Raw genomic sequence first — 22,909 nt, forward strand, 5'->3', positions numbered from 1 at the left:
AGATATGCAGGTATAAAGTAAATAATGATAATTATAAGTAATATGAATGTAAACAATCCACAGGTAGAGGTAAGTATATAGTCAAACTTGGAATACACAAGTGTTGTTTAATAAGACATCATTAACTAGAATGATGACATGAGATCTCCTTGATTTGTAGGTTCCAGCATATGTAACACATTGCTTCTCTTGACAATTTGTATTTTTATATTATATTGTACTTAGCCTCCTCAGTCCCTATTTCTAGGAATTCACCCTAAATTATATTTTTTTTCTAGTTTGTTTCTGCCACCATGATAACCATACAAGGAACAGGACAGACTGCTTTGGAAGCTGGTTATGGGGCACAGCAGAATGGACAACCTTTATATGTGGATTCACATTCATGGAAGAGAATGACAGAGAAGTTCTTGAAGGGAGAACCCAAAATCCTTGGGGTATGTTGGTTCTGAGAGAACAACCATGCTACAAAGTCACAGATGACCAGTGTAGTCTGTGTCCTGCTAGCCTCATTATACAACCGATGGTCTTGGTGTCATTGGTGTTTGATTTGTAGATTGCTTCTGAAAAAAATAATACATTCTATTAACTTATATTCATTCTCATTGTAAATCTGGCTAAAATTCAGCAAGCAATATCCATGACATACCCTGAATGTTATGCAAAAAAACATTTTGGAAACATAGGCAAGGGCAAAAAATTATATCTACCATTAGCCACTTGGACACACTCAGTGAGTGATCTACTTCTTCCAAAGAATCCTCCCCTGCAAATTTCCAGGACTTTCCATAATAGCACCCTTACCTAGGGAATGAGAGGTTCAACAATGAGTCTGTGTGAAACACTTCATATTCAATCCGTGATTCCAGAACTAATATCTCCTTTGATCTTTCTCAATCAGGGTTTCTAGTTGGGAGTTAAGAGTTTACATGTCTGCCTAGTAACCCATCATTGATGCAAGACAGGATAGAAACTCAAACAGAGCAGGAATCTACAGGCAGGAACTGATGCTGAGGCCAAGGAGGGGTGCTGCTTACTGGTTCGCTTAACATGGCTTGCTCAGCCTGCTTTTTTTCTAGAAGCTAGAACCAAAATTCCGGGGATGGAACTACTCGCAATAGTCTGGGCCTTTCCTCATTGGTCACTAATTTAAAAACTGTTTTACAGGCTTGCCTATAGCTTGACTTTATAGAGGCATTTTGTCAGTTAGGGTTTCTGCCTCTCAGATGACTAATGTCTGTGTCAAGTTGACATAAATCTAGCCAGCACACTTGCCTTTTAAGGTTTCCACTACCTCATTGCCACTTTAGGGACTAAGTTTCCTATGGCTGAACCTCTATGCAGCAATCCGAATTCTAGTATTTTACAAAACTGATCCCTGATTTGTGGGAATATGTCATCTTGAATATTTCAAATAGCAGTGATAAGTGTTCCTGTGACCTCACAACTTTTATGTACCCTGTTCTGGCTTGAAATTCATGATGTAGAAGCACATTGCCAAGTGCCAAGTTTTAGAGAACTCTAACATAAATTACTGGAATTATGAATTCTATTAAATTAGTTTATGATGGTGAGACGTTTTCACAACTTTCCATTTTTTGTATCTATCTAGTGTAGTTAGACTATTTGTTATATAATACTTGAATCCTGATACTCAAAACACAGATTTATTTGTGTGTGTGCATGAGTGTGTGAGTGTGTGTGTGTGTGTGTGTGTGTGTGTGTGTGTGTGTGTGTGTGTATGTTGTGCTGCTAATGGGATTCAGAAGAGAGCATCAGATTCTCAGAGTTACTGGTAGTTATGAGCCTTCAGATATGGGTAATGGGAACAGGACTCTGGGCTTCTGCAAGAGCAGTATGTACACTTAACTGCTGAGCTATGTCTCCAGTTGTAGATTCTCCCATTTCCCAGTATACTTTATTTACACTTCTTATTCTTCAGATCCCAGATTCCAAGACAATGCTCTATTTACTCTCCCTTTTCTTCACTCCATTTCTTTTTTTTTTCCTCCATCTTTGTTAACTTGGGTATTTCTTATTTACATTTCGATTGTTATTCCCTTTCCCGGTTTCCTGGCCAACATCCCCCTAACCCCTCCGCTTCTATATAAGTGTTCTCCTCCCCATTCTCCCCCCATTACCACCCTCCCCCCAACAATCACGTTAACTGGGGATTCATTCTGGGCAGGACCAAGGGCTTCCCCTTCCACTGGTGCTCTTACTAGGCTATTCATTGCTACCTATGAGGTTGGAGCCCAGGGTCAGTCCATGTATAGTCTTTGGGTAGTGGCTTAGTCCCTGGAAGCTCTGGTTGCTTGGCATTGTTGTTCATATGGGGTCTTGAGCCCCTTTAAGCTCTTCCAGTCCTTTCTCTGATTCCTTCAATGGGGGTCCCATTCTCAGTTCAGTGGTTTCCTTCAAGTTATGTAGAGTATGTATTTACTTCTAGGTCACTCTTGTCTGAACACTTGACTAAGGAGGGCAGCTGTAGAAGTAGCATCTTGAATATCAGAAAATCTATCTTCGGGAAGGTTTTGGAATATTCCTTCTACCTTTAAAATTATTAGCATAGTGATACACTTTCTCTAGGGCAATTTTGATAAATTATTATATCCACAGCTATATGGACAACAACAACAACAACAACAACAACAACAACAACAGCAGCAGCAGCAGCAACAGCAACAACAACAAATCCCAAAGCAAGAGAAGATTATACAGAACTTCATCTTAATGTATTAAAGATGGAGAATGAGAGTTCATTTGTGGCCATATAAGTGATGACATGGCACACATATTTTGGTAAATGATCTGTTCTTATTTCTTTACTGTCACCTCTAGATTGTGCAGATTGTGATTGCCATCATGAACCTCAGTATAGGACTCATGATGATAGGTGCCACTGTGTCATCCGGTGAAATACTCCCTATTTCGGTGTACATAGGATACCCAATTTGGGGGTCCATAATGGTGAGTTGCATATCTTATGATACAATTGGGTCTAGCATAACATTATTAAGATTTTTAATCAATCAATTAATCTATCTATTAATTTATTTGGGATAGGCAATAGAATATTTGCATATAGTACATTGTGCTTTTATCTTCCCCCTTGTAAATATTGCTTTTATTTCTTCAGAGGAAGGCATGAGACGCAAATAGTACACAAGCTATATGAATACACAGCTTGGGCTGAGCTCAGAGCACTTCTCTGTTCTAGCTATCCCTAAGCCTAGGCTTGAAGTTTCTAGCCTCTGTACAATCTAATCTTCTGCAAGCCCTGATCTTGAAGGCTTCAGCTTCCAGCCTCCATCTGCTAACCTAGGCCTAAAATGTTTTCAGCCTTTGTGACTTACTGCTGAATAAACTCACTCTTTCTAGTTCTTTTTTGAACATTGGCTAGATGGTTCAGTTTAGCTGTTCCGGCTATAAACTCCTCTCCAAGCTGACTGATTCAAACTGGTTTCTCTCCACTTCTCACTGAATTGCTCTGCTTGGAAAATTGCTTTTAAACTCCACAAACTGAACTTCGTGAACTCAACTGCACTCAACTGAACTGCATTGAAATATACAGTATTTCCAAACTCTACTTACTGTCTCCAAAGCTCTACTGTATTCTTGAACTGTACTCTGCCCCACTGCACTTTTTGTGTATTCCTGTACTCTACTCCACTGTACCGTCTGTCCAATTCTCTGTGATTCTCTTGAGTAGCCTCTCTCTCTCTTGAATGTTGGGCATATCCTCACTCTGTCTCATTCAAGTCTATCCCTGATTCATCAATTTATCTGTTCCTCAGTTAGATGTAAAAACAACTTTTATTTTCCTATTGTAATTGTTGTCTGGGAGGCTTACTGCCTGTTTATTACCATAGGCCTAGTCCTGGAAACTTCTAGCCTCCATATAATCTAATCCAAGTCTAGAAATTCAGCCTTTGAGATTTATGCTGAATAAACTCACCCTTTCTAGTTCTTTCTGAACTAGTTCAACTCAGCTGTTCTGGCCCAAACTCCTCTCCCACCTGACTTAGTCAGTCTGGCTTTTCTCTTGGTATCAACAACAGGCTCTTACTATCTAATTTTGGTGTGAATCCAGGAACTATGACAGTAGGCTGCATTGTTTTTGGAAGCTTCTGTGGGCTCCCTGGTCAATATCCAATGGAGTCCTCTGTCAACTATTTCTACAACTTTGAGAAAAAAATCTTTCTTTTCTCCATCTTTATTAAATTGGGTATTTCTTATTTACATTTCAATTATTACCTTTCCCCGTTTCCAGGCAAACATCCCCCTAGCCCCTGCCCCCCCTTCTATATGGTTGGTCCCCTCTCCATCCTCCTCTCATTACCACCCTCCCCCCAACAATCACGTTAACTGGGGGTTCAGTCTTGGCAGGACCAAGGGCTTCACCTTCCACTGGTGCCCTTACTAGGCTATTCATTGCTACCTATGAGGTTGGAGCCCAGGGTCAGTCCATGTATAGTCTTTGGGTAGCGGCTTAGTCCCTGGAAGCTCTGGTTGGTTGGCATTGTTGTTCATATGGGGTCTCAAGCCCCTTCAAACTCTTCCAGTCCTTTCTCTGATACCTTCAATGGGGGTCCCATTCTCAATTCAGTGGTTGCTGCTGGCATTTACCTATGTATTTGCTATATTCTGGCTGTGTCTCTCAGGAGAGATCTACATCTGGTTCCTGTCAGCCTGCACTTCTTTGCTTCATCCATCTTATCTAGTTTGGTGGCTTGTATATGTATAGGCCACATGTGGGGCAGGCTCTGAATGGGTGTTCCTTCAGCCTCTGTTCTAAACTTTGCTTCCCTATACCCTCCTAAGGGTATTCTTGCTCTCCTTTTAAAGAAGGAGTGAAGCATTCACATTTTGGTCATCCTTCTTGAGTTTCACATGTTCTGTGCATCTAGGGTAATTCGAGTATTTGAGCTAATATCCACTTATCAATGAGTGCATACCATGTGAGTTTTTCTGTGATTGGGTTACCTCACTCAGGATGATATTTTCCAGTTCCATCCATTTGCCTATGAATTTCATAAAATCATTGTTTTTGATAGCTGAGTAGTATTCCATTGTGTAGATGTACCACATTTTCTGTATCCATTCATCTGCTGAAGGGCATCTGGGTTTTTCCAGCTTCTGGCTATTATAAATAAGGCTGCTATGAACATAGTGGAGCATGTGTCTTTGTTATATGTTGGAACATCTTTTGGGTATATGCCCAAGAGAGGTATAGCTGGATCCTCAGGTAGTGCAATGTCCAGTTTTGTAAGGAACCTCCAGACTGATTTCCAGAATGGTTGTACCAGTCTGCAATCCCAGCAACAATGGAGGAGTGTTCCTCTTTCTCCACATCCTTGCCAGCATCTGCTGTCACCTGAGTTTTTGATTTTAGCCATTCTGACTGGTGTGAGGTGGAATCTCAGGGTTGTTTTGATTTGCATTTCCCTTATGACTAAAGATGTTGAACATTTCTTTGGGTGCTTCTCAGCCATATGGCATTCCTCAGCTGTGAATTCTTTGTTTAGCTCTGAACCCCATTTTTTTCATAGGGTTATTTGTCTCCCTGCAGTCTAACTTCGTGAGTTCTTTGTATATTTTGGATATGAGCCCTCTATCAGTTGTAGGATTGGTAAAGATCTTTTTCCCAATCTGTTGGTTGCCATTTTGTCCTAACAACAGTGTCCTTTGCCTTACAGAAGCTTTGTAGTTTTATGAGATTCCATTTGTCGATTCTTGATCTTAGAGCATAAGCCATTGGATCAGGAACTTTTCTCAGTGCCCACGTGTTTGAGATTCTTCCCCACTTTTTCTTCTATTAGTTTGAGTGTATCTGGTTTGATGTGGAGGTCCTTGATCCACTTGGACTTAAGCATTGTACAGGGTGATAAGCATGGATCGATCTGCATTCTTCTACATGTTGCCCTCCAGTTGAACCAGCACCATTTGCTGAAAATGCTATCTTTTTTACATTGGATGGTTTTGGCTCCTTTGTCAAAAATCAAGTGACCATAGGTATGTGGGTTCATTTCTGGGTCTTCAATTCTGTTCCACTGGTCTATCTGCCTGTCCCTGTACCAATACCATGCAGTTTTTATCACTGTTGCTCTGTAATACTGCTTGGGTTCAGGGCTAGTGATTCCCCCTGAAGTCCTTTTATTGTTGAGGATAGTTTTAGCTATCCTGGGTTTTTTGTTATTCCAGATAAATTTGCAAATTGTTCTGTCTAACTCTCTGAAGAATTGGATTGGTATTTTGATCGGGATTGCATTGAATCTGTAGATCGCTTTTGGTAAAATGGCCATTTTTTCTATATTAATCCTGCCAATCCATGGGAAAATGTTTTAAAATGTCTTTGAGTCATATATAACACAGCAATGATAATATAAATACCATGGGTAGTTTACAATTTTAATATGTATCAATGAAGATATATTGTAGCACTATGTAACCATGAACTCAGATGAGCATAAATTGGACATTGTAAACATTAATTCCTTCACAAGGTGTAGGCTAGTGATTAATCATTTCCAGTGTTTAGTGTAGTGATGTAAACTACTCAATGGGTGTTCCTGGTAGAACAAGCTGGCTTGTTAACATACTCACTTCTCATACATTTTTTTCTCTATATATTTTCAAACCAATTATTAACAGGGGTGAAGCATTTACTATCATTAACTTGTACCAGTTGTGATTCACATCTGTGGTTTACTTTTTTTTTTTTTTTGAAGTCATAGGAGAATGAACAAAATGAGTTGAATATCCTGTTCCTTACTGAATTCTTAGTCACTTAGTCACTAGTTTGAAGTGTCGGTTTTATGTGTTGGTATTATAAATTATATAAATATCTAAATAATTGTTATTTTAACCGTTACATTCAAACATCTTTCCCAAATAATTATGTTGCTTGATAAATCCTCTAAAGTGTCCACTATCACATTTTTGTTTATTTTCATTTAATACTTAGCATACAAAAACTATCTTAGAAACATATACAGGAGACCTGTGAAAGTACGTGAGTCGAACTGTGCTGACATTAGCCATTTCAGGTAAAGCAAAACCCCTTCCTAGCTGAAGGAAGTCCATGAATCCCCAAATATACTTGTCATCATCCCCCAAGTTTTCCCTCTGCCATTGTTTGTATACCAGTTAGTAATTTTTTTATTTTTTTTAAGCTCAAGGACAATTTTATCAGGTTAGAAGTCAAACCCCAGGAAAGGCCCTTTGAGGATTTCAGTAGTTGCTGAGAGGAGAATGGAGGAGGAAATAAGAATCCTTATTACCTGAGTTAAGTTGGCATAGTTGGATGTGTAGTACAAGCAGCCATCAACGTGGTGGGAAAGATGTTTCAGAGAAAAAGCAAGGAAGCTCCTTGACTTTGGCCAGCATGCACAAAGGAGACAAAGAGGAAGGAAAAACAGAAGTTAAGTCTTTTCTAAGCAAGGACTTGGAAAAGTGGGCAGACCTAGTTGAACTACATGGTGGCCTCTTAGGAACTGCACCTGGAGGGCCAGAATTCTGGGAAGGAAAAGCACAGGATGTTATCAAAAGGATAATTACTTCTCCTATCTCTTTAGCATGGTTTAAAATAAGTCCAAATTCCTGAGGAGTTTTCCTTTGGACAGGTGACTGACCAGGCCAAGGGATTATAGAAGCTATTTTATAATAACATTAAATCTCTTTTACTGTTTTAATAAATCCTTGAATCTTGCTGCCACATAAATAGTAACTCACATTTAAAAATTTAAAAATGTATATCTAAGGGCTCTCAGTCTTGCTAGTATTACTGGTGTGTGTGTGTGTGTGTGTGTGTGTTTATATTTAAAATGATTGGAACAAAGAGCTTCAGTGGGAGAAGGAGAATGATAAACAGTCATGGAGTGGGAAGGTAAAATGACTTTCATTCAATATATATATATATATATGCATGAAATTATCAAGGAATTGAAAATAGCAATGAATTGTAGCAGAGAGTTGTCTGGTAGAATTCCATTTTCTAGGAAAGTAGAAAAACTTCTGTTCTGTGGTTCTTTTAGGATAGTCTATTTCACCTACATATCAAAGTTAGGAGCATGTTTCCATATGTTATCATTTCCAATGTATATATAATGTTTTAACCTGCATTTTCCCTCTTATTTCTAGTTTATTATTTCAGGATCATTTTCAATTGTAGCAGGAAGAAGAACTACAAAAGGTTTGGTGAGTTTTTTTATGCTATTTTGATAGCAAAAGAGGAGGACTATAATCAAAGTATCTGTTCTGCCAGGATGTGAAAAAAACAATGTTTCTTAGCATCTAAGAAACAAAGGATGACTTTGCCTTTCATTTAGAAGAATATTCCTGTTAAAACTTTTAGCCAAAAAAGTGGCTAAGTCCTGACATAAGGTTGGACATTATGTCACAGCGATTTTCAGAGAGAATCTTGGTACAGATGTGGGAGAATTCAGAAGAAAAATCAAGAACGGTGAATCAAATCTACGTTGACGTTTACTGTTCATGCCTATGACCATGATACTAAACATTTGATTGACATAACATTTATTGACTGATCGATCAGAGTATGTATTCTAACTGTATCCAGATTTTGAATATTCAATAAAAGAAGTTCACAGTGAGTTATTTCTCAGGAAGACACAAACTTAACATATAACATGCCAGGATATCAGTCACAAAGTCAAGAAAAAAGCCCCAAAGCAATATTTCCATAAACTTGACAGTAGTTAGGACCACATTTGCATTCTCCTAACTCAAAAGAGAAACACCAAACTCCAGAGTGCAGTTAGCACACCATTTCTGAGTCTTTGCCCCTAGCTTCTTCCCCACCTGTGACTTTTTGTCTGTATCTATCACACCACATCCTCTCCAAACCCCTCATACTTCGTTGCTAAGTTTTGCTTCTGATAAAAAACGGATGTACTTTCAATATTAGAAGAGAATTGAAGAAAGGAATAAACAGCAGAGAAGGCAATGTGCAAAATGTGGAGGGCCACAAGAGGACAAGACATTTATCCAAGCAGAAGAGGTCAGGAAATCTTATAGCAGAGACTGGTAAGAGACTGACACACAGAGATCTGCAGCAGATATATAATAGACAGCCAAGAAAGATGGCTCAGAGGTAAAGGGGATTGGCATGACAACCTGAGTAGAAGTCTCAGGACACATAGATGACTAGCGAGCTGTGCAGCTTCAGCAATAAAAAGTGGACATCCCACCTTCAACATGGTGGGAGCAGAGAGCTAACTCCAACAAACCTTTGAACTCTACAGGCACACAATCCACAATTAAATAAATAAACTTACTTTTAAAGTATAGTCATTTTGAAATCCCCTCTAGAAGAAATTTGGATTATGCTTCATGTAGGCTTGTTTTTAAATTCACAACAAACGATAATCAACAAAAGATAACTAGGCAAATCAATACAGCACAGCATCATCAGCAAAGACCAGCATCGACAAAGACCAACAAAGAATGACAAGACAAACCAAAACCACATAGCATTGTCCACTGTCTGTTGGGTTATATTTATACCCTTTTCAAACATTGTGTATTCTCTCAAGCATCTGCTCTAACCAAACATCATATGCCCCTCTCCCCTTTTAGACAGCTTTCAGAAAAACATCACGTGTCTGTTCTTAACAAAACATCTTCCCCTGTGTATGCTTCACCAAAAACATCCTCTCATATGACAGTTTAAAAAAAACACAAGACACAAGTGAATTTAAAAAGACCCAAAATTTTTACTTCAGCTTCATGTGTCTGTAGGGATAATCTGAAAGATTTAATTATAGAAATGACATTCACATTTTTATTTTAAGGAGAGATTTAAATCGGAAATAATGGTAGAGACAAATTAGGAAACCTTTGAACTAATCAAAAAAATGAGCATGAAATATGAGGAAAGGATTGAAGGGTTTAAACTGATATGTAGAGATAGCCTTGTGGATATTGGATTAATCAATCTCATTCCTTTCTAGGTTCGAAGCAGCCTAGGCTTGAACATTACCAGCTCCGTGTTTGCCTTCGCAGGGATGATAATCAACTCACTGAGCCCAAGCATTTATTCTTTCCATGTATATTTCTGTACATATAGAAGTACATCAGAAGGCTGTCGCATGACCTTGTCCATTTTAATGGTGCGTAGTTTCTGTTTTCCTGGAGTTGTGGTTGAAGCACACTGGGCAAACCAGGAGTAATACTCCTCAATTCTAGAATCATCTTGAGAAGTGAGAAACCATCATGAAATAGATTAATCTTTTATTTAGGAATGAGAGTCACATATCACTCACACTCACACTCTCATGTACAATGAGACCAAAAGAGAGAAATCAGGTAAATATAGAGCATTAACATCTTCCTTCCTTATGCAGAATATGCTGCATTGTCTTTATTTTACTTTGAGTTAATATCTTGAACCCTATTTCTTTACACCAAAACAATTGCCTAAGGGACATTGATAACTAATTATCTCCTACAACATTTAAAATGTCTTTATAGGAAGCAATTCAATCTCTAGCCACTCAACTAAATTGAGATACAAATGTTTAGTGGATGGAAAAGTTTTCCATGGCTACTAAGAAACTGGCAATGATATGTTCTGGAATTGCTTGCCTATAACTCAACTATTCTGTGTATTTGTTCTAAAAATCTAGCTTGCTATTTCTGAAGGTTCGTTACCTTGTAGACATCCAGGGTGCAATGATAGATAGAGCACAGCTCTGGGATTGACAGCTGTGTAGGATGACTTCCTTGGTCATGGGGCCTGTGAACTCACACAATACTTCATGTTTAAAATAGCCCTGGTTTGCTGTAATCTCGGCAGATGTTTCCTTCATTCACCTCAACCAGTCACTTTCTTGTTAAGGTCATAAAGTCTTCTGAATTGTGAGTCAGTTTTTGTGTCTGTGTTGCTTCATTTTATGCCAGAGGACCTCCAAAAGGAAGGGCCTCATTGAGCTTGAAATGCCAAGTATATTCCTGCCTGGGTACCCATAGCAATATTCTACAATCTTGAAACACACACTCTTTTGTTGTATGTTTTGTTTGTGTGTGGCATGTTCTCTTGAGTGTCTGTGTCAATACACACACGCCTATGGGTATGTTTGTGTCTGTCTCTCTCGTGTGCGTGTGTGTGTGTGTGTGTGTGTGTATGTGTGTCTGTGTGTCTGCGTCTGTGTGTCTGTGTGTAGGCCAATGTCTTTCTTGATTGTTCTCTACTTTAAGGTAGGATCTTTCATTTTAACCCACAACTCTCATGATTCAGCTTGTCTTACTACTTTCCTTGTTCCAAGGATCACCTGTCTGCATCTGGGGATTGTATGCATGCCATCATGCCTACCTGACATTCATGTGGGTGCTACAGATCTGACCTCTGGTCCTAGTGCTTACACGGAAAGCCTTTTATCCGCTAAACCATCTCTCAAGTCTTTGAGATATGTAATTCACACAGGATCTCGGGGATAGTCCCGGGAGAGTTAAAAAGCAGCTGAAGAAACTTTCATCCTCTTGGGAGAAAAGGATACATTATGAAGTGTGTGTGTGATTATAAACAAAGAGGTCAGATAAAGCGGGTTCTTTGTAAGAAAGAGCAGGTAGAGATCTTACTGGGAAAACGACTGAACTGTACCACATGAAATTAGAAAGAATAAGCTACAAGTCACCTAGAAAGGTCAGTTTCATAGAGCTTAAACTAATAAATGTGCTTCAAGGAGTGACAGAATATAAGCCACTAAGAAAGCCAAGAACTGGCTAAGGACAAGGCTGTGCCAGGAACCACTGAAAGGGTGTAGAAATAAAAGGGTGTAGAAATGTTTAGGACACGTGATTCCCACTCCTCACATGCCTGTGTTATGAATTGTTGACAGGGTCTGGATATCGTGGTAGTCATTTTAAGTGTGCTGGAATTCTGCATAGGAATATCCCTCTCTGCCTATGGATGCAGGGTGATGTGTTGTAACCCTGGTGGGGTAAGTTCTCACTTTAATGTGAATATGTCTCTTCATGTTTTCTGTCACTCTGTAATAAATCACACAAACAAAGAAGCTTTCTTTGAAACTAATCACCTCTCAGTTCCAATGGGTGAAGTATGGGTGCAGCTTATTGTTTACCTGAGTTTTCTTTTCAGGGAGTCATAAGATTATGTCTACACAGTTGGGTGGTCTGTGGGATCCTCTGGAGCTTCAAATTCTCTTGTATAGTTATGTAGCAAAATTCATATCCTCTGTATAATAGAAATTATGACAGTGTACTTCTTTGAAGATACCAAAGGAACCAATGTCTTGAGCACTTTTAGTTTCACACAACTTGAGAAGGTTCATCTAGAATAATGCCATTGTTAGTTGATTCAAAGTCAACTGATCTATGGCCTACTCATAGGAATAATATTCAATTCTATTCACAGGTCTCATTCATGCTCAAGGGGGAGGATCACAAGAGGGTCACTTAGTGCCATGCAGTATTTTTGTTTTTATTATAATCAAAATAGTACAGTTTCCCATCCTATTTCTTGCAGGTGATGTCCCCTTAGAGTCCAGACCAGAGAACAGTTCACATCTTAGAGGTCCATAAAGGGTGCCAAATTTACCCTCCTTTTTTTTTAATCATAGCAGCCTTCCCTGGCTACTGAAGAAACATTGGGGATAAGACTGTCACTGGCTACCCACCTGGATATTGTATTACCCTAAGACACTTAGCAGATCTTTCTGGCTGTGGATGAAAAAGATGATCTCACAGAGTGGGGAATGGGAGAAGAGACAGAGAAGTAGACAAGAACAAGAGTATGACAATTGTGGTTTTAGTATTGAGGATGCTAGAATGAGTTACAGGCTAGCAAAACCTCATGGCAGTTCAATAGTCTTCACTGTCCACAAGCCCAGGAATGGACAGGACTGATAGCCAGTAATTAACTAAGAACAAAATGATGAGATCTATATCCTTTTATCCCTTTCTGGGTGCTTCCAGGAAACAACACATTTGTATGCCCACAGACTCAATCTGAAGAACCTTGGACCAGATCACAACAAAACTTATAGGGGGTTTGGGATTTAAGCCCTAGAGTTTTCAGTTTCTTAGATATTTTTGAAGTTTTTGTGATTTCCTTGAGTGATGAAACATTTTGGGATAGGATAATTCCTTCACACCCTTCAGACCTTATTCTTTTAGTCTTTACTGAAAGGATATGTATTGTCTCTGGACACCCCAGGACAAAACTCTCAGCATGAAATGAGATTTACTTGTCCCAGAGAAACAAAAAGCAATGAATAATAGACAAAGACAGGCTATAGAGACAAGAGAGAAGGGGAAGGAAACCATGGAGTGAGGTAAGGAGTATTTGTCTTGAGGGGAGGAGGCAAAGGACTGCCTCTGGAGACAGATGTGGCCCATAGGAAAATGGCTGTTTATAAAGGTAAAGAGGGAAACCCGTGTTAGGATGAGGTGTTTAATTTAATTGGGCATGTAAATTGGGTGAGCCAAAGGGGGCTTTTGATTGCTGGGCTTCAATATTTTAATAGCTGGACATTAGTAGTAAGTCTCAGGAGGAGGAAGTGACCAAATAAGGGAATGGCCTATGGGGCTCATTTTAGGAATGTAATCTAACAGTTTTAACATGACAGAGAGAGTGGGGGAGGAGGGCAAGGCCTGCCAGAGCCATGTTTGTATGCTCCAGCTGGCTGAGTTCCTTCACTTATATAGAAGTCTGTGCTTCTTATGAACTCTATAATAGTAGTAAAGCTGATCTCCCCAGTCTCTCTGAGTCTAGACATATAGTGACATGTAACAATGAAAGTCTCATATTCTCTGGAATCTTCAACCATTCCTATCAAACTCCATGTTACATGGCTTTGTAGAACAAGGATGAGACTTCTCCATGCTCTCAGTGTGCTTCCTGCCACTCTGAGCCAGTCTGGTCATCATAGTGCTCTCTATATGGCAACCAAGTCATGATTTGTGTATGTTGCTGCCATATCATTTTAAGCAAACTCACTGGTATTCTCATTCATACCTTAGATTGTTATACTCTAAGACTCAACAACAGCCAGAAGCTTCTAAAGGGCAAAATTGTACAACTCATTGTGTGTCCTAGGTATAGCCTGATCAAAGGATGCCTGAGAAACACCTATGCTTGGTGTAAGATTCATATCTGTAGTGGCAGAGTGAACATTGGTAATGGTGATGATATGTGGATAAGAGAAGGAATCCTTTAGGATCTATGAATGATGCAACAACATCTGATTAACTTTACAGGTCGTGATAATTATGCCATCAAAGCCTCCCATGCCAGAAACAGCATATCCTGTATCACTTCAAAGTGGTTTGGGGCCACCAGAACACCAACAGAAAAATGTTCCAGGAAAAAGTCACTGATTATTTTTCAAGAACCACACATGAAAAAGCACAAGAATCCAACTCTGATGTCTGTGCATGTAGGCATGAGTGTACGCTTGCTTGTGCATGTACACACGTGCAGTGTGTGTGTGTGTGTGTGCGCGTATATGTGTGTGTGATTCAAATGACATTCTCATGTTTCACCAGGAAGTTGGCAGATCATTCCACCTGCTCTCTCTATAAGACTATCAGAATGTAATAAATAAACCATCAATTTACTGGGTAAATAACACTTGAACATGCTTTATTCATCCTTAGGAAAGACTGTAAGTCAGAGAGAGTGAGGAGGGACAGAAAGACGGGAGAGAGGGGACATGGAACAGGTTGGGGAGACTGTTGTAAATAAGCAAAGACGATTTTAAAGTAAACAGATGACATGGTTTAAATCACAAGATATTTTTCACACAGACTAAACCTACACATTTCTGCTGCATTGTCCATTTGCCCAAATTTAGTTTTTTTTAATAACAAATTTGGAGATGTATCTTTTCCTTCAAGAAGTACAGAAATATGAATTTTGCTTGTCCTTTTTGTCACACTTCTTTTGTATGCCAAAAAAAAAAAAGTAGCACAGAATAGCAAAGTCAGTGTTTGCCTCTGTCCACGTGAGCGTATTTCAGTACATGTAGATAAGATTCAACCTGTTTTTATTTCCTTTCTCACCTTTTTAATCAGAATGATAACCAATTAAACTCCTACCTTGTGTCCTGTATGTCCGTATAAGACTATGTATTTTTATTAGATATGTATTAAGTGTGGGGTTTTTTTGGTTGCAGAACAGAATTAAGTTAGAAGTATTGCATCCATGTGCTAACTCCTTTCCGTTCACCTGTAATGTTAGAGAAAATAATCTAAGTTATAAAGTTGGGAAGTATAGCAAAAATAGTAAAGAATGGGGGGTTTCTGGCACATCAAGCCATGAGCTTTCTTCTTGAGAACCTCATCTCTCTCATTTGTACATCTGAAAACCACAAAAATATAGCAAAATCCCTCTGTGCCTCATGCTTGTCTTCAGGGAGTGACTAGAATCTATCTGAGCTCACTGACCTGTAGTCATACTTGATAGTACACAGATAAAACAGCCAAAGCTCTGACTATAACAGATTGTCTCTTAAAAGTTTATTTATGCATTCTAAAAATTAGCATTCAAAGTACAGGACTTTGTTGTGGCACTTTCATATGTATTCTTATTTCTTTCTCTCCACTCTTTTCCCCTGTTCCCCAACCCCTCCCCCCCACCTAGCCCTCTTCTCCCCCCAGCAATAGCTCACATTCTGATTTCATATCACATGTATTCTGTCACCCTCTCTCCATCTTTGGTGGATGGTGATTAATAGGAAGATTCACAATTGGTCAAAGTGCTGAAAAGAAGAATGTCTCTGGGGCGTTCAGCCATAAATGGACCATCTAGATCACACTCCCTCCCATCAAGGCTCAGAAAAGACTGTGAAAGTAGTAGAAGGAGACTAAGGGGCCAGAAGTCTGGGAGACTGAGGCAAAAGAGAGGCTTCTAGACACGGCATGGCTGTTGTAGTCATGAGCGCACAGAAACTGTGATTTCCTGCCAAAAGCCTGCATGGATCCAAAAGGGGCACACAAGACACCACCCACAAGAAAGCTCTTGACAGCCACTGATGACTTCCAAGAAAGGGAGAATTAGTTTTCCCCAGGGATGAGCTCCTAATTGATTAGCCAATACTAAGTGGTCAGCCCTGAAAGCATATAAGGCAAACAGCACTAAATGGACTTGATACATTGTGTTTATATATTCATGGTATATTATTAGGGAAATGATAATCAAAGGAAAGACTAAGTCAGAAAGAGTGAGGAGGGGCAGAAAGATTGGAATGAGGGGACATGGGACAGGTTGGGGAGAGAAAAGGGAAGAGGAAAAATAATGTAATTATATTTTAATTATAATAAATATGTGAAGGAGTAAAGAGTATACTTGGATGTAGAAAATCAAATCAGGAATAAAAAGTATCATGCACAAAGAGTGTGCTGGTGAAAATCGAAGACATCTAACATTACTCTCCGTTGGGTTCAAGAAGACTTAAAACTACATTAGTACCTCACTTGCACTGCCAGATCTAAGTGCGTAACCCTCACTATGGACTCAGCAAAATCATATATGTATATAAATAAATATATACATTATATAGGTATGTGTGTGTATAATGTATGTGTGTGTACAAAAATTAAAAAAGAAGGGGTCATAATTTGAGAAGGTATGAAAGGGACATGAGAGGACTTGGAGTAGAGACAGGAGGGCTGAAAATAATTAGGTCTATCTACCGCAGGTGGACTCTTCAAGTGGCCTCTCTCCAATGTTGGGCATTTTGCTTAAGGTACCCCCCCCCACATTGAATCCTGAGAGTCTCTCACCTCCTGGGTCTCTGGAACTTTCTAGAGGATCCTCCTATCTCTCCACAACAGGCTGCTTATCTCCATTCATTCTCTTGGCCCTCTGAGCTTCTCACCTGCCTCCCTCACCCCCAAGAAATACAAAAGATTTTGGTTTTGTAACACACCAGTGAGTCTTTGTGACCACTAATGGAAGATTTGGGTAGAGATACTCGCATACTGAAATAAAATCTTTTATTTTTATGTTAGAGCCCAAGAGGCTGACTGAGAGTTGGGAAGTTGGTCCCTGCAGCCTTCCTATCACAGGCAGTGTCTATGTAGCTCTCTGTCCTTGTCAATCCATATGGGAGAGGAGGCAAGGAGTCCCCTGGCAGTATCTCCTCACGTTCCTCATACATTGCAGACTTCGTTACTATCCGGAATCTCTACCTAGCTTGTGTGTTTTGCTAGACAATGATCCGAAGACTGTTTTGCAGCTGAGGTTGCTTCTCTTTACCTTATGGAAAGAGAAGTCTTTATGCTATGGAAAAAGAAGTCTTTACGTTATGGAAAGTAACCATCCTGTTTTAGGCAGACAGAGGTTCACATACGAAAGCAGCAAAGCTTTATTGTTAACCTCAGGAAACCTGTTTGACATACCACAGCATAATGCCAAGGGTGTTGTCTCTGTAAAACCTTTATCTCATATCTTAACCCCTTCTGTACCTTTCTCATCTTCAGATTGTTGCCTGTCTTGAATCTTTGTCCAATAAAGCAGAGGCGTATTTGTATTCATTAAGTAGTAGTTAATCGACTTTATGCCAATAAATAATTTTTTTACTCTTCCACAACTGAGATTTTTACTGGTCGAGTAGCAGGGTACACAGACATTCCAATTCTTTTTTTCTTTTTTTTCCTTTTTTTTTCGGAGCTGGGGACCGAACCCAGGGCCTTGCGCTTGCTAGGCAAGCGCTCTACCGCTGAGCTAAATCCCCAACCCCATTCCAATTCTTATTACAGGTACCCAAATTCTGAAGAGTCCCACTGTGTTCATGTATACCAATGAAGAGCTATACATTGTTTTTCTTTGGACTTATTCCAGCCTCAAACTTGGCAAGTTTCCTTAAGATCTTTCATAACAACCAAATGCTCATAATGCTCAGTTTTACAATTTTATGCCACACACAGAACATACTCAAAATTTCCAGCTTTCACAGTACATTATCAGAACTGTTAGGAAAATGGACCACCATGACCACAGACATCGCAGTTCTGACAGGGCAAGGACCAAAGACTGGCTTTCTTACAAAATGGTTCTACTAGAAACTCGGGACCAGATATAACTGAAAATATTTCAGATATAAATGCATGACTGAGACCCCAAATTGCCGTTTAGTATGGTTTGTACCGTAGAATATAAAACTAGCCTCCTCTAGGGAATGTTATGGTGACCCCAGAGACAGTTACAGCCTCTCCTGCTCTTTTCAGTTGTTCAAAAAATAAACAACCAGCAAATGATTTAACCTCTTTTTTTTTCCCCCTCCGGAACTGAGGACTGAACCCAGGGCACTGAGCTTGCTAGGCAAGCGCTCTACCACTGAGCTAAATCCCCAACCCCATGATTTAACCTCTTAACAAAAACTATTTACACTTAAAAAATGGGATGAGGTGGGATTCCCTCACCTTTTAAAAATGTTTCTAGAGCTACTAAAAAACTCGCATTTACAAAATAGTTGATAAAAATATTCCTCTGGATTGTACAAGAAGGGAGGCAGGGACCACTGACAGACACGATGGATGCTTAGTTGGACATGGCTTCTTTCTTTTCTTCAGAGGCTTGCCTCTGGCTTTCTGTCTCTCCATTTTCTGCAGGCAGTTCTGTAGTTTGATGGTCAGCCGCTTGAGCCTGTTTGCCCTTCGCTTCCCTTTTCCCTTTTATCTGCACTTTTTTGTCTGGTGCTTTATCCTTTCCTGTGGCCTATTTTTTGGCTTCGAGTCCACCTTGGCAGGGACAGGCTTGGCCGACAGGCTCGCGGACCGGCCCTTGGACTCCGCCTTTGCCACTCCATCCGTGCTAACCTTCCTCTTGGACATCATGGCCGCACAGGATGAGAGAAGCATGCGACACTGGATCTGTCACAGAGATGAATTGCCTAGCCACCACCACAGGAACTGCTGCGTCCCGGCCCTTAATTTCTTCAAATAAAACAGTAACACCAAGTCACTGTCTCGTTTTCTTTTAAAGTGATCACAGTATGCATAACTAAATAACAGCAAAAACTTTAAAAAAGGTTTGTCCCATGTCTATGCAAACAGATTATATCTAAGAACAGGAATCTGCATGCAATATTTATGCACAGAACTTTTATTTCATGGAACATTCTTTCCTTACTGAGAACAAAAGGACAAAGGCATCATCCCAGAATTTAAACTTTTGTTCACAGTTCAAAAAGAAGGAAACTTATCTTGCCTCTGAAGTGGAAGCAACTGGGATAGGAGCCACCATCCATTATTTCTTCTTTAGTGTATTCTATTACCATATATAATTATGTGGTACATATTACTCTATATCCACATATAATTAGTACAAATTTCCATAGGAAGTTATGTTGCAGACTTCCTGGAACTAACAACAGTCTAAGCTAGATTAAAATTTCCCTTAATATTCTGAAAATTAAAAACACTTAAAAAATATTTTCTGTATGACAAGAACTTCAAGTCTCTGAAGAAAGAAATTGAGCGTTTTCTTTATTTTTTTAAAATTATTTTATCCCAAATGTTGACTCCCTCTTGATTCCCCTCCTACAGTTGTTCACCCCATTCTCCTATCCTGAGAGGGTGATCCCTGCCTCCTTGGGCATCTTCCTTCCCTGGGGGTATCAAGTCTTTACAGGATTAGGCACATCCTCCCCCACTGAGGCCTATAGACACCCATAAACATGTGTGTATATATGTATGTGTGTATGTATGTATGTGTGTGTGTTCACCTATACCATTTTCTTTCTTCCTAATAAGTCTCCATACACAATCAATTGAGATCCATCCATCTTCATTCTGAGAAAGCAATATATTTGGCACAGTGGATATGTGAGTGTGAGTTTCTAAAAAACTATTTATCTAAATGTTATACCGAAAGAACCCCGGAGCGGGGAGACCCTCACTCAAGTCTTGGGATGACGCGACCCCCCAAGAACTCACACAAGACCATCCTTGCTGTAATCACATGAGGTTTATTGATAGGAACCAGTGCACTGGGGTCAAGACTCATATCCCATGCAGGGGCAGTGGAGTTCGACCACCAGTAGATAAGAGAAGGGGAATTTAAAGGAAGAAACCACAACCCAAGGGGTAGGGAGGGCGTCACTGGAAAATGTCGAGAATACCAGTGAAAAATCACAAGGAGGAGCTTCCTGTTTCTCAAGATTGTTTAACTTTATGGTCTGCTAGTTCCTGGGAGAAGCTTCCTGCTTCTCAAGATTGTTCTCTAAGATTTTAATCTAACTTTATGGTCAGCTAGTTCCTGGGAGAGAGTTGTCGAACTGGCCGATGCAATTACCCATTCTATGGTCCTAGGAGAAGCTTCCTGGAACATACAATCCCAAGGCCTAACAGTTTTTTTTTTCTTCTACTCTGAACCTTTGTCTAGCGGGGGAGGCAACCTTAAAACTTCGACCTTTCAATACTTTGTATCAGACCTTATCATCAGTAATTCAAACTGAGTATTACTTTAGAATCTATCTTGGTTTTGACACGCTTATTCTGAATTAAGGGCCTATATACTGTATAAATATATACGTGTGTGTGTGTGTGTGTGTGTGTGTGTGTGTTTGTAAATAGTAGACAGACAGTAGGAATATAATTTAATACACTTTTACAAAATAATCATAATTTGTGTCTTTAAATAGAAAAATACATCTTAAAAGTAATCAGTACGTTATCAAAAAGAGACAGCATCTGGTTTTTAATGTCATAAGTGTATTTTGTCTGACTTCAAACTATATGTAAATCAAATTATACAACCTGCACTCATGTTTTTATGTTTAATCTACCTTATGCTACCTTTGTGAGATTGTTCTTATTATGTTTTGCTTACATATATTACTATTTACTATAAAATATTGATTTGAAGACATTATATTATAACTACGTGACTGTTAAAGTAATAGCATTTAAATCTTAACGAGGTGCTTTGACTCAAGTCTCAGGATATAAAGTAGACTGAGGGAACTAAACAAAGGTTAGCCTAAGCAGCTCTCGTGTTTCATTCACGTTATACCCTGCTCACTGCCCTCCTTCAGGTTACCCCCTTCCCACAGTAATTCCTCTCATCACCCACTTGTCTGAGCAGGTGGAATTCCCCTTGCTGCCCCCACCTCCTGCAAGGTAAGCACTTCCTCTCTCACTGAGGCCAGACAAGGAAGCCCAGCTAGAAAAATATGTCCCACATACAGGCAACAGCTTTTGGGATAGCTGCTCCAGTTGTTTGAGACCCACATGACAACTAAGTTGCCCATTTGCTATATATGTGTGGGGAACCTAGATCCAGCCCATGAATGTTCTTTGGTTGGTGGCTCAGTCTCTGAGAGCCCCAAAGTCCCAGGTTTGTTGACTGTTGGTCTTCCTGCAGAATTCCTATCCCCTTTAGGGCCAGAATCTTTCTCCCTATTCTTTGATAAGAGTCCCCGTCCTCAATCCACTGTTTGGCTGTGGGTGTCTGCATCTGTCTGAGTCAGCTACTGGGTGGAGCCTTTCAGAGACAGCCATGCTAGACTCCTGTCTGCAAACATAACAGAGTATCATTAATAGTGTTAGGGATTGGTGCTTGCCCATGGGATGGGTCTCAATTTAGGCCAGTTATTGGTTGGCGGTTCTGTTAGTTTCTGCTCTGGAGCCAAATTTTGTTTCAATATCAGAAGTTCATACCAATGAAAACCATAAATCTATCTATATCAAAATAAATTCTGTACCAAGGAAAGAAATTGTAACTTCTACTTTGCATCAATTGTAAGAATTTCTTTCAATGAAGATTATGACTACACAATCAATTCCACCTATGTCTTCCCTGTATGGATTGTGCTGGGTGCACCGATTAGTTAGGGATGAAATTCTGCTCTTTATTTGTGCAAGTGAAAAGTGGCTGTTTTTAATGAGTTAATTTTATTAATAACCAATTATAATAGGTCCTCAATCATGTCCTGGGAAGGATGGCACAAAGAATCTTTACCTGTCCTGCTTGATTCTTTTTAATTTTTCTAATTCTTCAGGGAGGCCTCCCCTGTCATATCTGACCCATATGACCCTGGAAGGGGTCCAGAGTCTCTTCCCCTTTCTCGTGAACAGAAATGCAGAGCCTTTCTCCCAAAATAGCATGGCCTTGAGCCAGTAAGTGGAAAAACTTTTAGCTTGACCTCTCTCCCAGAGGAATAATAACATAATAATATAACTACAAAACTCAAAATCACACCCATTTTGATAATGGAAATAATTCAAAACAAATAAAACAAACAAACATGTTGTATGAGCCTATTTCCAGACTCTCTCTTTATTCAAGGCCTAAATTCTCATTGTCTGAGACATGCTAGACACATACATTATCCCCTGGTTTTGGTCTAATTTTTAAAAGATCAAATGCATCAATATTTTAATATCCATAATTAAATTCCATTCTGCTTACTATATAAGCCTATTTTCAGGTTTCTTGTTCATCATGGCAGGAATATTGAACCCAGAATTCCTGTGGAACCCACATTCAAAGAATTTGAGTAATCCTGCAAGACTTCTTTAAATCTTTCCTAAAGCATTTTTTTCCATTCAATCTCCCTTATCACTCCTTGGAAACTGCAGCCTTCTCTCTGCCTTCCTTGAGTACACAGCAGGGGGTTCCAGCATCTGTAAACTGGGGCTCCCCTGAGTTTCTTTGTTTAAAGTCCATCCCCCCTCCCCCTCTGAAGCCACCATGGGACTCACTCCTTTCTCTGAGAAACCAATTTCCCCCTTTCTAGACTGTATCACTATGAGTGTGTGATCAATCCGAGAATTCCTAAAATGATAGTGGATTCTCGCCTTCCTCGTGGACACCATCTGTTGCATTTAGTTTTAAACAAAGATAGATGACCCTTGGCCAGAAGGCTAAAGACAGATGCTCCAAGGTTTTGAGAAATGAGGGATGAGGAGGGTGAGGGTT

The 22,909-nt window shown here is 39.6% G+C and overlaps 1 protein-coding gene, 1 long non-coding RNA gene and 1 pseudogene across 3 annotated transcripts; 1 reads left to right on the forward strand and 2 right to left on the reverse strand.

Moving 5' to 3' along the window:
* Window positions 1-293: 293 nt before the first annotated feature.
* On the forward strand, window positions 294-14,609 carry Ms4a4a (membrane spanning 4-domains A4A). Of its 2 annotated transcripts, XM_039101346.2 has the most exons (6): window positions 294-437; window positions 2,842-2,970; window positions 8,143-8,199; window positions 9,975-10,133; window positions 11,862-11,963; window positions 14,242-14,609. In XM_039101346.2, exons 1-6 carry the CDS (start codon window positions 294-296, stop codon window positions 14,359-14,361), a joined length of 711 nt encoding a protein of 236 aa, XP_038957274.1. In that variant the 3' UTR covers window positions 14,362-14,609. The 2 variants fall into 2 exon arrangements, with proteins under 2 accessions (XP_038957274.1, XP_008758497.1); XM_008760275.4 differs by lacking the exon at window positions 2,842-2,970.
* Window positions 431-9,476, reverse strand: LOC120099990 (uncharacterized). The gene is made up of 3 exons (XR_005499581.1): window positions 9,300-9,476; window positions 7,284-7,376; window positions 431-563 (listed from the first exon to the last, which is right to left on the reverse strand). It is a non-coding gene; the product is annotated as an uncharacterized LOC120099990 (long non-coding RNA).
* Window positions 14,610-18,281: 3,672 nt separating the features above from the next.
* Hmgn1-ps2 (high mobility group nucleosome binding domain 1, pseudogene 2) lies at window positions 18,282-18,849 on the reverse strand (annotated as a pseudogene).
* Between the last annotated feature and the right edge of the window lie 4,060 nt (window positions 18,850-22,909).

The sequence above is a fragment of the Rattus norvegicus genome, chromosome 1 (genome assembly GCF_036323735.1).
Source record: "Rattus norvegicus strain BN/NHsdMcwi chromosome 1, GRCr8, whole genome shotgun sequence".
NCBI lineage: Eukaryota > Metazoa > Chordata > Mammalia > Rodentia > Muridae > Rattus > Rattus norvegicus.

What these genes read in the sequence shown, in the direction of transcription:
- Ms4a4a (XM_039101346.2), top strand. Translation starts at nt 294, where the DNA reads ATGATAACCATACAAGGAACAGGACAGACTGCTTTGGAAGCTGGTTAT. An exon ending in GAAGAACTACAAAAGGTTTG is followed by an intron (nt 8,200 to 9,974) that starts GTGAGTTTTTTT and finishes ATTCCTTTCTAG; the next exon opens with GTTCGAAGCAGCCTAGGCTT. An exon ending in TGACCTTGTCCATTTTAATG is followed by an intron (nt 10,134 to 11,861) that starts GTGCGTAGTTTC and finishes AATTGTTGACAG; the next exon opens with GGTCTGGATATCGTGGTAGT.